General features: G+C 33.2%; 1 protein-coding gene and 1 long non-coding RNA gene across 4 annotated transcripts; one reads left to right on the top strand and one right to left on the bottom strand.

Moving 5' to 3' along the window:
* Positions 1-1,172, top strand: LOC148787891 (uncharacterized). The gene is made up of 2 exons (XR_016065815.1): positions 1-190; positions 833-1,172. It is a non-coding gene; the product is annotated as an uncharacterized LOC148787891 (long non-coding RNA).
* A 4,917-nt stretch (positions 1,173-6,089) lies between these two features.
* On the bottom strand, positions 6,090-11,205 carry LOC105164031 (uncharacterized protein At5g41620). 3 transcript variants are annotated; one of them, XR_847982.3, is made up of 4 exons: positions 10,529-11,205; positions 9,540-9,665; positions 6,644-8,326; positions 6,090-6,317 (listed from the first exon to the last, which is right to left on the bottom strand). XR_847982.3 is itself a non-coding variant. In XM_011082580.3 (3 exons), exons 1-3 carry the CDS (start codon positions 10,934-10,936, stop codon positions 6,791-6,793), a joined length of 2,070 nt encoding a protein of 689 aa, XP_011080882.1. In that variant the 5' UTR covers positions 10,937-11,205; the 3' UTR covers positions 6,501-6,790. The 3 variants fall into 3 exon arrangements, 1 of the variants encoding a protein (XP_011080882.1); XR_847981.3 differs by having other exon boundaries at positions 6,090-6,314; XM_011082580.3 differs by lacking the exon at positions 6,090-6,317 and having other exon boundaries at positions 6,501-8,326.
* Positions 11,206-17,760: the final 6,555 nt, after the last annotated feature.

Raw genomic sequence — 17,760 nt, 5'->3', positions numbered from 1 at the left:
ATGCCAAAGGTTCCACCTAAAATATACGGAGAGCTTCTTCCTTGAGAGGCACTAAAAATACACAAAATTCCTCCCTCTTCCTCTCCACCAATTCCCTACCATCCACCACATACATTTCTATGTGGATGTTCAACTCTCAAAGAAAAAGAGTGTTGTAGTGAAAAGAAGAGTGGTTTCCATGCTTCTTGAGGCAAATTTTCTATGTATTTTAATATTTGATTCATGTGAAATTAATACTTGAAAGGTGTTCAAGAATGGGTTGATAATTCATAGAGAGCTTTCTTCGGTCCAAATATAGGGGCAATAGGGTTCAATTTGCTGCCGACTCATTCATCCAAATACTGAGCGGAGGAACGTTCGATTCCGCTCAGTAGCCGAGTGAATGATGCGGGAGCTAGGTTGAACCTTAAACTTGCTGTACTTGGACTGAAGGGAGCTCCCTTTTTATTGGATTTTTCATCCACCCTTAGCTCATTAATTACTGACTACGTTTCAAGATTTAGGTTTTCCGTTCTAACTTTGATCGATCGATGCGGTTATTCATTTATATCCATCAAGATTTCATTTTTAACTTGAGGGCTTGTCTCTTTTGTCCATTTCTTGTGCCTGAAAAATGGTTCTTGATGTTAAACTACATCACCTGACTTATTTTCTTTGAAAGCTGCATCAGCTAGGGTTTAGGGTTATGATTTTGCAGCTGGCTAATACGATGATTAATTAATAATTATTACCTAAACTGATGTTGACATCATGGATTAACGTTGTTACTCCTTTGTTCTGGTTAAAAGCTTCTATGTTAGACAAATTATACTTGTAGTAAATTTGCTTGCAGAAAATTGATGGATGTTGAGGAATGTGCAGAGTTGCAATGAAGAGATTTAGGGTTTTGTCAAGGAGATATTCTCATCATCGACACGACAGTGGCTTCTTGGGGGTTGCTCACTGCTAGCTAGCAACAAGTTCCCAGGCATGTCTTTGGACATCATCACAATTACCAAAATGTCCTCATCCCCTTGATCTCTGTATCCAACTGCTACCCAGCGCCCGCCTGCAGCCTTCATCTTGAAGTCTTCAATTATTTTTTTATTTCCTGTATTCTTTTTTTTGTTTTTCTGTCCATAAATCCTACTTCCAATTTTAATTATTAGATTTGGATTCAAATGTTTACTTAATTTGCCTGCTGGATCATTCATGGAACTACAAAAGATCTGTTAGAGACGACACAAACTCAATTCATTCCCATCATTAATTGCCACATTTAATTTATTTACTTATTATTTATACTATGATTGATTATTAAAATTTGATCAAATATATCGTGATAATTTGATACAAGAATAACATAAACAAGAAATTATTATAAAAATAAATATGTATTTATTTCTAATTATCGGATCCAAACCTACAAGTTCTGATATTACGAGGCAACAATCTTATCGTTCGAATAAACTGTCGTATGCTAAATTAATTATATTGTGCGAGATTTGAAATGACGATATACGAACATCTGGGATTATGAGAATCTTTGAAAGAAACCCTAAAAATAGAGAAAGTGAGGAAAAAGGAAGAACACAAAAAAAAAACACAATAATTAAAAAGAAAGATGGATGATGAGGTGGGCTTTTTCCTGGCATTGCGATGAAGCAGAAAAGGTTGCTTGTGCTCCTCTGGTTTTCTCCTTTCTCTAAACAGAATCTTTCCATGGAAAAACATATGCATATAACTACAACTACCTGTCAACCATGCCTAATTCAATTAGCAAAATTGAGCCTCTATCATTTTAAAATAACGAGGTTTGAACTCATAATTTGTGGGATATTATCCTATTTTAATAAAAACGGATAATTAGATCATATTTATCTGATATTGATGATTAGTATATGTATTTTATATTTATTGATTATTGTTACATTAATTATTATAATTGATTGATTTAATAAATAACAGTTCATATATGTCATTTTCACTTCCAAAGAAAAAAATTACTACAATATTGCTAGTGTTTCTTCAAGTGAAAAAAGAAAAGTACAAGTAGATTTGTGAGGGATTATAATCTTTTATCTAAAACAATTGAATGAAAATATTGTTTCTATAATATCTTCAATTTTTTAATAAACCGTAAATCATATATATAATCAGCATAAGAGAATTAGATTAATGAAAGATATAGAGTAAAGTAGGTACTTAGTCATGAAAATAACTTGTATTTAGCCACAAGATGCATGATACCATCTGCCACTCTTAAAACAAACCAACTCTATGTATACTTAATTTTCTCCGTGCACGCACCATTGGAGATTTTCTTTTTTCTTTTTTTTTTTTGGGGAAATTTTGATTGCTTGTGAATTTTTTTTATTTCTTTTATTTAGGTCATCTGTGTTTTGGATATATTATTTTTTGGGTTTGATTTGACTATTGATTTGTGGGGGACAGTGAGGTTAATCGTAGATTTTGCTTTATTCTATGGGTCCAGATGTTCCGACTGATTAGGAGAAGATTAGAGGGGTAATCAAATTAGATAATTAATAATCACAACTTTTTTTAGGATAATGTCATTATATACATCTGCTGAATTTATCTAATTATGAGGTGGCTTTTCTAGTAAAGTTGAAATTTAAGTTTGACCTTCAATAATGCTTGTTCTTGGTTAATGTTTTTTAAAAAATCGTAATTACATCATTTAATGGGACTCAAACGCATGAACTCATAGTATGTTATGGGATTTTTTGATCAACCTTTAGGTTGAGATCTCATTGATTTCTCATTACACTTTGCGCGACATAAAATAAGAATAATAATATGTTAAAGTATGAAAATTGTAAAGAATTACTAATGTTAAGTATTGAGAATTTTAATGTGTTACATAAGTTTAAATTATTTAGTAGGATATATTTAATTACAAATTTGTCACAGATCACATTACGGGATAACTTGTTTTGTCTGCGACTGTATCTACACCACTAATTATTAATAATGAGCATTTAAATAAATTATATATCTCAGTAATTTTTAAAAGTGAGAACCCAGCTAGAAACAACTTGGTGTCTCACCAAAAAAATATAATATTTAATTATAATTCATTCTTATAATTAAAAATAAATAATTATTAATTCTGATCATGCAACGTGTGTTGGCGTTATTTTTATGGGTGCTGCTGAAACATTAATGTGTCATGATGAATAATCTAAACTTTTACATTAATTTTATTTAATTTATTAGGACTTTAATACATGGCCTTTCAAATAATAAATTTTGTTTTAGTGATTGTTAACGTATGAGAGCCATTAGTGTGTCAAAGCAATATTTTTTTGTTATTTAAAGGATAAATTGCATAAACCCCCGTGTTTTAAAATTTTAGCTAAAAAATCTTTTGCATAAAAAAAAATAAATAATTCCTTGTGGTTTTAAAAATTATGCACACTCTTTCCTTCTATTAATTAGGCTTAACGGTGTTAAAATCTTTATAGAATTATCCGTTATACCCTTGTTATGATAACCCTTGATTTTCAACAGTTAAAAAATCAACAGTCCGATTTAAAGTAATTTAAATATATATTTTATTTTTATATATAAACAATTATATATATAATATAGTATATATATATATATATATATATATATATATATATATAACAGAGGTAGCAGCGATGCATCGCCGCAACCTCAGGCGATGCAAACGCTGCTCATAATTGGGTGACATCGCTATCACCCAACGCACAAGGGGCAACGTCCTGCTGAAGGGGGTGATTGTCGTCCAAATTAAGGGTTTCGTCGCCATCACCCAGATCCAGGTCGATGGTGGTCTGTGGTGGGCGACGAAGCATGGGTGGCGGCCAGAGGCAAAGAGGCGGCCAATTTTTGTTTTAAAAAATAAGTAAAAATAATAATATTTCAATTTTTTTAAAAATAATAAAAATTTATTAAAATACTTATAATGATAATTTAATTTAAACAATTCTTTATATTAAATAATAGAATTTAAAAAAAACAATATAATATTTTTATGTTTAATTAATATATTTTATTTAAATATATTTAAGTTAAATAATAATTTAATTTAGTTAATAATAATTAATATATATATATATATATACATCAATATTTAAATATAAATGTGAGTTTTAGTATATTCATTTCTGTATGGTGATTTTTAATTTAAAATTTTTATATTTTTAGGTATTTTGGTATTTAATTAATATATTTTATAAATAATATAATTTATTAAAATATATTTAAATTAATTAGTATTTTAAAATAACCAATAATATTTCATTTATTAAAATATATTTTAGCACACATAGAATAACCCTAAAAAGGTAAAAAACGATGACCACTCTCATTTTAGGTGTGTGAAATGCAGTCTCCATTAATTTCTAATAAAGAAGGGATATTTTACTGACTTTTAAACAATAAAGGAGTTTTTGTCTATAAACATAATATATATAGGGGGTTTCGTGCTACTCTTTTAAAATACATGGGGTGTTATGCAATTCACCTTTATTTAATACCTCTTTTTAATAATTTTTTTTACTCGATATTTTATTCTTCATATTATTTTTTTTCTTGTATTGTTAATAAACTTCTCTAAATGTTTTTTTAATAACATTCATCAATTTGTTGTGGGCTATGTTGAGTAATTTGTAACAAATATAATAAAAATTTAAGTTGTGTAGTCTGCTCTAATTACTAATTACTTAGGGGTTGTTTTAGCTAAGTTTTTTTAAAATATTTTATAAGCTGTTTTAAAAGTTTATTAAATGTTGGATTTTATTCTAAAAATAAGCTTTTAAAGTATTTGGATAAAATAAGATGTGAAACCTTATAAAATATTTATGTGAAAAAATCTTATAAGATGTTAGGGTGTTCGGCATGATAATGTCTTTTATAGATAAAATGATTAAAATATGCATGCTAGTATTAGAATCAAACAAGTCGTTACTTTTTGACATATTTTGCTTTAAATTTTTTAAAAATGCTTTTATAAATAGTACACATTAATTTAATTCAAAATAAAAATTTGATAGATTATCTTTTTACAATAAAAAAAATGACGAATAAAAATAATATATATGTACATTCATGCTAGTCGAATATTAATTTAGATATATAGTTTATATTTTCTTTGTTAATGCAATAATTTTTAATTTAGTCGTATAATTTATAATATCTTGAATTTAGACTTCTTAGTAAATATAATATCAGTACCAATCTTTTTTTTATTTAACTATAATACTTTATTATTAAATAATTAAGTATTTTCTCTTTTACGAATGTTAGAAAAATTAAATTGTAAAAAAAATTTAAATCCTAGAGAGAGAAAATGTGTGTGTTAGAGAGAGAGAGAGAGAGAGTGAGGAGAGTATGTGAATGTATAATTAGGAATACTTTTGTCTTATGATCTTATAGAAAAAGTTACCAAACAGGCCCTTAATTTTTTTAAAAGCTTATAAGATTCAAAATATATTATTTTGAAATTTTATAAACTCTTTTAAAAAAAATCAGTCAAACATTTTATTGAAGCTTATGAGTTCTCTAACATCTTATAAGATATTTTTAAAAGTTAATTTATAAACTTAGCCAAACATCCTCTTAGTAAGTGAACTCCTAATTGAAGTACTTTGCAAACTGTATCACTATTTTTAAAGAAAAAAAAAAAAGAAAAAGAGAGAGAGAAGACTACAACAAAATAAAAAATAAAAAATAAAATTTGCAAGTGGTAATTTTGATACTATCACTAATAATATATATTTAATGATAAAAAGTTATTTTGTCATAATAATGAATTTTCAACTTTTATTACATTAACATTAGTAAAATTTAGTGACAAAAAATTGTGCATATAATTGTCACTAAAAGTATTTAGCGACAGATAGTGACAACTGACAACCTAGTAACAATAATTAATTATTTGTTGTCACTAATTATCTATTAATAATTTTATGGACATTAATTTTGATCACTGATAATTATATTATAAAAAAATTACTTAATATATATTTTTAGTAGCAAACTTTAAATTATTATTTGATATTTTATCACTAATAAAATGCCCTCCAATGTACATATTTCTTTCCTAAAATAACCATCTCTTTGAACTAGCTAATCTTACAATAATTCCATTTCCTTGAGATTTAAAGTTAATTTTTTTACATATAATATGAGTTCAGAATTTACAAGTGTTAATGGATAGGGTAAGACTCATACCCTCGTCTTTATATCCATCCAGCAGTCCCCTACCCAGTTAATAAATGACTCATGCTCCAATCCCTCTGTCTTCAGTACATCTTCCCAGTGGTAGGTTACCACTTCACCACCTGCTACATTACATATGACATTCAAGCCCCATTATATTTGAAAAAATAATAATTACGCTACTTTAATTTATATTGATATATAAATGCAGTAGAATGTAAATTTCAATACCAAACCTCTTAAGATTAATGAACAAACTAAAAGATTATTTAATGGATATAATGAATTCATCGCAAACTACAAGATACTTTCGTCGAAATATTTAAGTGAAATTTAAATCCAAATGATTATTGACAAAGGGATCAAACAACACAAGAAATTACGTTTACGGTCGAAAAGCAGATTTAGATTGCTCTGGACATCTCAGAAAATACAACAGTGATTTACTCACCTCTATCCGGACCATAATTTTGCCGGCACAACAACAGGATAGGGATAGTCACCACTGGATCTCACCTGGGCTACAGCATTATATTCACAGGCAGAATCTCTCAAGAAACATATGAAAAGCTCAAGGTTACGTATACAAGTGCTCAAGTTATTCGTTTCTTGAAGGGAGGACGGGAGCTTTCAGACGTGATCGTGACCGTTGACCTCTTGTTCTTGCTTCAAACAGCTTTGCCTTCAAAGTGTTCTCCTTTAAGTCCGGAGGCAGTTTTGAAGACGTCTCAGATGTGTCGCGATCATGGGATGGTAGTTTTTCTGTCCATTGTCTTACTGGACTTGGTTGGCTCCTCCATATGGAAGAAGAAGCCACCCCATAGTCATTGTCAGCTTGCTTGTTCGCACTTTCAGACAACAGATAGTGGTTTCTGATTAGGTTTTCGATCATGTAATTTGAGTTCAGTCCACTGATTCCCTCCGACTCATACTTCCTGTCAGAAGTAGTTTCTTTGGCTGCATCGCATCTTTCAGGCTTATGTGAAATGCTGTTTTCAGCTGGATTGCCTTGCCCGGTTGCTGGGATCTCTGCATCTTCACCCTGTTTTGTAGTTTCATTATGTGACATGGCTTGAGCCATCTGCTCTTCGAACTTCACCTGCAAACTGGACGGACTCAGACCGGCTGCCCTCTCAGATGACACGACTTTTTTCTTTACCTGCTTCTGCTTTGAACTTTCGTTGCTCTGATTTTTCTGGTTTTCATGTGCCCGAGGTTTCAGGATAGATTCGCTAGTTTTTTCTAACTCAAAGCAATTAGAATCACTACCTGCAGAGTCGTCATCATCATCATCCTCGTCTTGAGGAGCACTAACGGCCATATTCAGTGGGATTGATTCCAGAGAACTTCTGTGGAGAGTGGGATCCCTTGGCACTTGGTTGCTGTTAATCTTGGTGTGACTACTTCTTTTAGCCTGGAGAAAAGCTTCGATTTCGGAGCTCAATTTGTCCACAGTGGACTTTGTTTCTCCAAAGCCATGCCCTGTTTGCAACTTCATCTGCATCCGCTCATCAAGCCATGATTCAGATACATGAAGAATCAGCTGATCACGATCAGCTCTCTCTGTCCAATCCTTATCGGACTTTTGTCTCAGCCCATGCATCTCTTTCTCATAATCTCTTATTCCCAATGCAAACTCGTCACAAAGGTCTTCCAAGAGATGGCGCGAATTCCTTTCACTCTCCAGCTCTTTAGAAACATTAGCAAGATTTGTTTTGACTTCATAAAGCTCACGGGCTAACTTTCTGTGCAGACTCTCAGAGCGCTTCCTCAACTTCCTTTCATCCTCAAGTTCATCCCTCATAGACTGAATAGCCGCGCTGATCCTATCCTGCTCCTTGTTCTTCCTAACTAGTTTTTCTTCTGTGATCTGCTTCATTAGTTCGTCCATTTCATGTCGATCGGCTTGCTGCTCTCTCACTAATACTTTAATCTGGGAACGGGCATGATCTAACTCCTTCTTCAGTGCTTTGACGAGAGACATGTTAGACACATGCTGCTCTTCCAGGCTCCATATACGATTTAAAACTTTAAGCAGTTCTGTCGATGTCCTTAAGCTGTAACTTGTCTCGCCAGCTCTCCCTTTTAATTCAACAGAGCTGGTAGGAGTAACTGCTGGGTTATAGGGTGCAATCTGCAATAGACAAGTACTTGATAAACATAATCTAGAACCAAGTACATCTTCAACAGACTATAGAGCAAAGCTACTACTTGTTTTCTGCGATAGAGTATTACACTATTACTGGTCCGAAGAAGGAATAAAAAGAGACATAAGAAGGATATATCATCATAAATCAAAGACACGTAGCACTCTTCATCTGCTTCTTGTTTCTTTATTGGTCTTTTTCCTCGTCAAAGTACAATATCATACAGTAACTGAAGCAAGAAAGACATAAGAAAGTCAATCCCATAAATGGAGGAGGACTGGTCTTATACTCCTTTCGAGCTTTGAGCAGGTTTATGGAGGAACCTAGCGTTTCTTTAAGATACACAAATAGACATACAAGCAATTGGAGAGAACAAGACAAATTTGGATACTTAGATATAACACAACTGAGCTGTATGTACTTGTTATCTAGTGGACCGTAAAACCTGTCTCATAACAGTCAATAACTTACATGAAAAAGTTGCCATTCTCATGAGATTGCATCGTGTACTTGCAGAAAATTTTATAGCAAAGTGCATTATTGGTATGCATTCACATGACATCCATTGAGTTGTTCAGAAAGGAGCTGATTTATTCATAAACAAGCTGAAGAAACGAAAAGTTTCTTAGACGAGAGAAAAACAATTCAGAGCACACTGAGGGTAACAGCGATCATCTATGAAGCTTCTGTACAAGAGAAAAGATCGTGAAATGAAACAGAAAAGGTAATCTCTAGCTATCATGATGGGATCCCCGCAATCCACCTTCAATTCCAAAATCATGACTCACTACAATAAAAGAATATAAAAAAAACTTTGGTTTCTTGTACACCAGGGTAACTATATTGCATTATTAACTTTGTCATCTACGCACACACACACATATATATATATATATATCAGAATTCAGTATAACAAGAAAACAATAATAATAAATAAAGAAGAACACTTAAAACAGAGGCTCTGAAGAAAATTCCAGCTACCGATCTGAAAATGTCATAATGCTGAAGTATGAAGAGGTGCACAGAGCACAGTGGTTCTAGACAACAAATTAAAACCAAGAATTTCAGCATTCCCATAAACAAAGCAAAAAAGCAAAACCAAATATAGATAGTAAAAAATGCATTACTTTGCTCAGTTTCAGATCAAATATCCTCAACTAAGGAATAATCAAGGCAATTGGAAGTACTCTATGGTTGTACCTCCATTGAACTGCCATAACTTGCTGGCGACACAGGTTGTATAGCATGATTACTCCTCTCAGCCGACCGATGATGTTGCATTAGTGATGCGGCAACATGCCTTCTCAAACTGCTAGAACTTCCTGGCTGGCATTAGAAACAACAAGAAAATTTCAGTGAAGAAAATCTGGAACTTGGCAAGTTGAAAGCAGTGACTTTGATGGGCATCAATTCAATCTTCTCAGCATTTACCAATAAAAACATTTGAAACACAAATGTGAAGCACAATTCTCACACCTTATTATTAAATGAGATTACTCAAGATTTTTATCATGTCGGCAAAACTTATTTCTGAAAATGCATTTTTACATCAAATTCTGCAGACCTTAAGATATGCTGGTTTTCACATCCCCACAACCTCTGTAGAGCTTTGAGCAAAGGGTATATAATGTAAAACCTAGACAAGCCCTTATTAGAAGAACTCAATGTTTAAATATTAACTTTGACTCTGAGTCAAGAGTTAGGACAAGAAGCCCTCCAGATCACACTCGGACCAATAGGACAGGCTGATTTGTGATTCCAGCCCAACCAAATTGTACTGTTCTGACCAGAATAGGCGATTAATTAAACCATGTAAAACCAATCAGAACAGCAAGATACATAAAGACATTTTTTTCCTATACTTGTGCTATCCAAGCATAAGAATAACAAAGAAACCCATTATCACTTCCCAAAATAATAACATCAACCACCACCAGAATCCTGACAATTTCACCAGAATTCCACATGGACCATCCAAAACTACAATTCTGAACCCATATTACCACTCATCAAAAAACACAAAAACCTGATCAACAAAAACCTAACCCTAAATGTAAAATTCCAACAAAGAGCAATCAGGTTATGATAGAGGAGATTACAGGTACCAACATGCTAAGACAAAAAGAAATGACTTTTATGCTTTCTAACATCTAAAAAGAAGATCAAAAGAAGAATCTTGAACCCTTTACCAAGTCGGGTGAGCCAGGTGAAGGATCAAGGGGTTCAGGGCCACCCCTATCCTTGTAAAGCTGCTGGTGGTGGAGGCGGCGCAGGCGCGGAAGAGGGACACCGGCGCCGTGGTGCATTGTATCAAGTGGGAGCTTGTAATGGTGGAGTTCCCAAAGGGTGGCAGCAAGTTTTCTTGCAGAAACAACAGCAACACGAAAAGGGATGTCTTTAATACGACTAGTATTATCTTGCAATTCTTCTCTGCCACCACCACCAGTATGAGGAGCCGCAGCCGCTGCCAAGAGTTTTAATTCTTTAGGTCTCCAAAAAGAGGCCACTGGAGTGGTTTGTCCCCCTCTTTTCCCCACTCTCCTCAACTTTTCCCCTAAATTTTCTCGCTTTTCCGCTGGCCCTTCCCCACTTTTCATCTCTCCTCTCTCCTCAAAAATAGTTTCTTTTTCCTCTTTCCCACTTACTTGCCTTGCCCATCTAGATTTACTTGCTACTGCTTTCCTGATCACTGTTTACTGCAGAGATTCTTGTACTTTTTCTAGACTTGTTGAGCTAGTGAGAGAAAAAGGTTTTTTCTTGACTTTTCCTTCTCTTTCATTGCTTCTTTTGTGGGTTTTGATTTTGGTGTTTGATGGGCGGAGTCCATGGATTTGTTGTCAAGAAAAAGCAGTAGGTGACTGAAATGATCATGCCTGTTGGAGAGGGACCTACTCAGTGTGAATAGCTAAGCTAAGCTAAGCTATTAGGACAGAGCAGCCAGCACGGGATACGCTTGTGGTCCTGTTCCTTGGCGTCCGTACACTAATTTTCCTCGTATGCCTCTCTGCTCCCACTCCCACCTTAATTGATTCATCCCATAAAAATTCTACTATTCAGTTAAGAGGGGTTAGTGTTGAAAACACATTTTTCCAAAATCAACAAAAAGAATCTTGCAATTTCAAAGATTAAATCATGTAAGAAAGAGTTATGCAATTTTATATTTTGCTAGAATTTCCAAGAGGTAGAGGGCCAGATCATTTGTTTGGGCTAATGCAGATGCAACTCATGTCTACCACACAATTTTGTAGTTAATACCATCAAAATAACAGGACATATAAATTCTTAATATCTTATTTTTTAATATTATAAAAAATTAAAAAAATTATTTTACACTTTTTAATATTTTTATAAAATGTTTGAAATCTTATAAACTTACCGAATACCCTCTAAATCGAACTTTTTCTTATGGAAAGAAAGGCATCGTAACATCCAATAATGGCCCGTTATTCATTTCAGCTGGGCTGTGAATTTCTGGAGGCACTTAAGCAGGCCAATTTCCATTCTTGGGCCCATGAATTCTTTGGCGTTTCCCAGAGATAAAGGACCAACTAAATTGGGCCTTGACAGATTTCCCTACCTAGTTTAAGCTATCGATGACTAACCTAATTTCTGAAATGACACATAACATTATTGATCCCTTCTTTTACTAGGCTGGATTCTACTTTAAATGTTTTTCCAACATATTTGTGGATGTAGTGTTATTATATTGACCTTACTTAAAATATCTTATAAGTTGTATGTTTTATAAGATATTTTTTGTTAACTTTCAATCTGAAGACTTGGAAGAAGGCCAATGTTGCAGAGTAATGGAGGAAGGTTGCAGTATGCTGAAGAATTGAAGATGATGAACAATGGCCCTTTTGTATTTTTTAGTCTCGTGTTTACTTATAAAAGTGCATTTGATGAAATGCACTTTTACTTGTCCGTTGGCTACTTTCTTCTTTCTTCTTTCTTTCTTCTTCTTTATTTTTTCTTGTTCTTGGCAGTTTAATCTGTTATCCTTTACTTTTATACAGACTCTGACCAACTGCTTATCAATTCAATTCTGTATCTTTTCTGGTTTATCAAAGAAATCTCACCATGAATTTCCATTCTTCCTTCGTTCAAGCTTACTGCTTCCCTGCGCTCTAACTTTAACATGGTATCAGAGCTTTCCTCATTGTCTACCTATTGCAATGACCTTCCTAGTCACAAGGTCCTGCACAAGACATTGCTCTTTAAGGAATATAACACTTAAATGGCCTGAAGCACACAGTTTACTAACAGATAAGAGGTTGTAGTTAAAAACAGGAACATACAAAACATCTTCAAGTATAATATGCTGAGATATGTCAATGTTACCAGCATGTTCAACTTCACAGGATGAACCATTAGGTAATTTGATAAAACTCTTGTTTTTCAATGGTTGTAAAGATTTAAAAAGACTTCGATTCATGCACATATGTGTTGAAGCACCACTATCTATAATCCAAGAGCAATTATCAATGTCATTGAAATTATTGAGGGAGAATGAATTACCTGCAAAATCTTCATAATCCACCAGGTTTGAAAGGTCTTGGCTTAGTTCTTGATTCTGAAGTGCTTTCTTGAGCTCTTTTCTGAAGATTTCAGATATGCTATTTTCATCAAGAACAGTATGACAACTCCTTTCTCCCTTTCCTCATTGCATATTCAAGGCTCTGTTTATGGGTTGCTTGCCATTTTTCTTTCCTGTTCGATTAGATCCTTATACCAATCTGGGAATCCCTTTAATTCGAAATAATTATCCTTGATATGACCATTTTTCTTGCAGTATTCACAGTACATTTGTCTATTATCAGCAAAAGATTTTCTTTTCATGAATCCCTATTTTCTTGAAACTTGAGTTTGTACTGTCATAATTTCTTCTCTATCGAAACCATGGACTCCAGAATTAAGCTGTCTTTGTTTTTCAACTCTAGCAATCATGGAATAGGCCTTACCAATAGAGGGTAAAGGATCCATCAAGAGCATCTGATTGCGCACATGATCATAGGCATCGCTGAGACCTACCAAGAACTGTATCAACTGTGTTGAAACAATCTTTTCTGCTATTTTCTTTCCAGCTCCACAACTGCAAGAAGGTATTGGATCTAGAGCTGCAAGTTCATCCCACAGCCTCTTTAAGTTGGTGTAGTAGATAGCTACTGAATTGTTGTTTTGTGAAATGGGCCCTATTTCTATCTGAATTTGATAGAGTAGGGGACCATTACTTTCTCCAAATCTAGACTCAAGTTCGAGCCAAAGATCTCTTGCAGATGTAGTGTATAAAAATGCCTCGACAATATTTTTTGATATCGAATTCAGAATCCATGTAATCACCATACAATCTGTCTTTTGCCATTGCTCAATCTCAGCCTGATCCTGAGTAGGTTTTGGACAAGTACCATCAATGAAACCAATCTTTTGTCTAGCCCCCAGTGCAAATATCATAGATCTTGCCCAAGAAAGATAATTGCTGCCGTCTAAGGGGGCGGATCAAGAAACTGATGTTAAAAGGGATGGTGAGCCTCATATTGTTACTGATTCCCCTATACAACTTAGAAGATCCACCAGACCTTCAAACAAACCAATGTGGATGAATGATTTTGTTTGTAATAAAGTTACAAAAATGACATTGCCTACTGACATTAAAATTAACTCCAATTACAGCTGTTTTGTTGAAAATCTAAATTTGATACAAGAACCTAAAACATACAGTGAGGCACAAAAACAGGAAGAGTGGAGAGTTGCTATGAGGCAAGAGATCAATGCATTAGAAAAGAATAATACATGGGAAATTGCTTCACTACCTGAAGGAAAATTACCCATAGGATGCAGATGGGTATACAAAATTAAACTGAAATCTGATGGATCCATTGAGAGACACAAAGCCAGGTTAGTAGCAAAGGGTTTTAATTAAATTGAAGGAATTGACTACACTGATTGTTTTGCCCCTGTAGCCAAACAATTACAGTAAGACTTCTTTTAGCTATAGCAGCTGCAAAAGGTTGGTTATTACACCACCTAGATGTCAATAATGCATTCCTTCATGGAAACTTGAATGAAGACATTTACATGCAACCCCCTAAAGGGTATCATGTGCCTGAAGGAAAAGTATGTAGACTTAAGAAGTCTCTTTATGGTTTAAAGCAAGCTTCAAGACAGTGGAATGAAGAATTCACTGAAAAGATCAAGGCTTTAGGATTCATTCAATCCAAATATGATTACTGTCTCTTTACAAAGGGCACTAGTATTGATTTTGTAGCTTTACTAGTGTATGTTGATGATATCTTGGTTACTGCTGTCACTATGAACTCTATACAAGAAGTTAAGTTGTATTTAAATGAGCTGTTCACCATAAAGGACTTAGGTGAAGCTAAGTATTTCTTGGGGCTGGAGTTAGCTAGATCTGAACAAGCCATAGTAGTGACACAAAATAAGTATGCTTTAGACATTATCAAAGACATAGGCCTTGAAACAGGAAAAACTGTATCTACTCCTTTTCCTGCTAACTTCAAGTTTGTGACAGAATCTGAAGGAGCATTACAAGATCCTTCAAGGTATAGAAGGCTTGTGGGAAGACTTCTATACCTTGGTTTCACAAGACCTGAGATCAGCTATGCAACACAACAGCTTAGTCAACACATCCAGCACCCTTGCAAACAACACTGGAATGCAGCTATGTACCTGATCAGATATCTCAGAGGCACTCATTCTTCAGGTTTGTTTTTCCCTGTTAATAATGACTTCAAACTGAAAGCTTATTCTGATGCAGATTGGGCATCATGTCAACTTACAAGAAGATCTACAACTGGATATTGCATAATGTTGGGAACTAGTCCTGTATCCTGGAAGACTAAAAAGCAAAACACAGTATCCAGGTCATCTGCAGAAGCAGATTACAGAAGTATGGCATCTACCGTATGTGAAATTACCTGGATCAATAATGTGCTTAAGGATTTGGGAATCAATGTTCAAACTCCAGTGGCCTTTTACTGTGATAACAAAGCAGCTATTCACATCACAGAAAATCCCGTGTTTCATGAGAGAACAAAACACGTTCAGATTGATTGTCATGTGGTAAGAGACAAGTACAAGGAAGGCCTTATTTTACCTATATATGTTAGCTCAAAGCAGCAACTTGCAGACTTGTTCACCAAATCGCTTCCCAGTAATTCATTCCTATTTCTGGTCTCCAAATTGGGCTTGATCACGTTTGATGCAAGTCCAATTTGCAGGGAGGCTGTTAACTTTCAATCTGAAGACTTAGAAGAAGGCCAATGTTGCAGAGTAATGGAGGAAGGTTGCAGTATGCTGAAGAATTGAAGATGATGAACAGTGGCCCTTTTGTATTTTTTAGTCTCGTGTTTACTTATAAAAGCGCATTTGATGAAATGTGCTTTTACTTATCTGTTGGCTACTTTCTTCTTTCTTTCTTCTTCTTTATTTTCTTGTTCTTGGCAGTTAATATGTTATCCTTTACTTTTATATACAGACTCTGTACAACTGCTTATCAATTCAATTCTGTGTTTTTTCTGGTTTATCAAAGAAATCTCATTATGAATTTCCATTCTTCCTTCGTTCAAGCTTACTGCTTCCCTACGCTCTAACTTTAACATTTTTAAATATATAATATATTATATCTTATTTCATAATTATGCTTTCAAAGTATCTGAATAAATAAACTTAACGAGCTTATACATATTAGTACTTATGATTTTATATTTACTATGGTCGATACTAAATGAATTTGTAAAAAAATAAAGAATAAGTTAATAACTTTTTATAATTACTTATACCTAATATCACCTCTCGGGATTTATTAGTTTCTATTTTAAATTTTTAGCTAAATACTTTATAATTTTAAAAGAAAATTTAGCTAAATATTAATCCCAGAATAGTAAAATAATGTTTGATGGCACATGCATGTCTACATATCCAAGGGAAATTTAGTCAACTTGTTATTACATATGGCACCCACGCTTCATTTCTTGAAGTGGAAAACTTGTATTATTATATAACATTCCTATATTAGGATCTTAAAATAGTCAACGAGAGTATATACGAATCTTTGTGCCAGGTCATTAATTTTTGGTGAACACCTATTATGCACTTATAAATAGGATCCAATAATAAATTAAATTATCCGATCAATAGAAGTTGCTTTTTGAGTTTGATTTAATTTAAACGAAAATTTTAATTTAATATACTTCCCGGCTCGATTTTCATTTAAGTGAAAACAAGAGTATATACTTGGTGTTTGATTCAGTTAAGTGACTTCGATTCGATCAGTAATCAAATCAAGATCAAATGCAAATTTTTTCAATTTTGGCACTAATAATATGGAGAAATTTGAACATTTAAATATTCTACTGGACTGGATTCAATGCCAGAATTAGTCAATTAAGAAGACATTCGATAAAATATTATAAAATAATTTGACAATAGGTTCATATGGGTACGTGTTTCATGGGACCCACGAATATACATGTATGAGTTCAGATAGTATCAAGGCTCTTCAATTCTATTGGTTCCAACTTTCAATGTATTTTTAACAAACCCCAAAATTAGTCAGCGGTCGGGCATGTTTGGATAACAATAAAAATTTGTTAATGACTAAGAAATGACGCTACACATGATTTATTTGAGCATACGTGAAGGAAAATGTAACCCAAAGGTCATGTTCCTCAACTTTATTATATCTATATAAATAATTACTATAGTCATCAACTACCAATTTTATTATGATATTATTGGAATTATAACTTAGATTCCTATCATTGCAATGAATTATAGTTTTCTAAAGCAAGAGATTCGACACCCCTACTCCTGTCCGATTTTAAATTATATCCTATCTCGAGTTTTACTTTTGAATTTTGTATTGCGAGTAATTGGGGACTGTCGATTCAAAAAAGATCAGACGGTCAGATCTCACACTAATATTATTAGGTTGGATTGGATTGACCTGCTTCAACTATATGGAAATGTACTGATCTTGGAGTGTTTGGAATTAATATATATATATATATATATATATATATTAGAGATACTTATACTTTCATCCCCTAAGTTTTTGCGTAATTACATGTAAAATCCTTGTGGTTTGGAAAATTACATTTAGCATCATTAAGGTTTGTTTCCATCTAATAAATAAATATATCCGTTAGTCAAAATTCATTAAATTTGTTGATACTAATAAAAGAATAGGTTAAAAATCTATACTTATTTTCGATTGACTTATTATTTATTTATTACAGGTCAAATAAATCTTTTTATAACTAAATTATTCTCATACATCGTCACATGTTAATGAATGTAAGGAGGTATATCTTTACCGTTGTAAGGGTAAGTTAGTCAAAAAAAAAAATTATCTGACCTGCAATAAGTTAATCGATGGGAGGTATCAATTTTCATTCAATAT

The sequence above is a fragment of the Sesamum indicum genome, linkage group LG6, assembly GCF_026168435.1.
Source record: "Sesamum indicum cultivar Baizhima isolate 11 linkage group LG6, ASM2616843v1, whole genome shotgun sequence".
Lineage (NCBI taxonomy): Eukaryota > Viridiplantae > Streptophyta > Magnoliopsida > Lamiales > Pedaliaceae > Sesamum > Sesamum indicum.
Note: the sequence above shows the minus strand (reverse complement) of the source record. Positions and strands in the feature narration are given on the sequence as shown.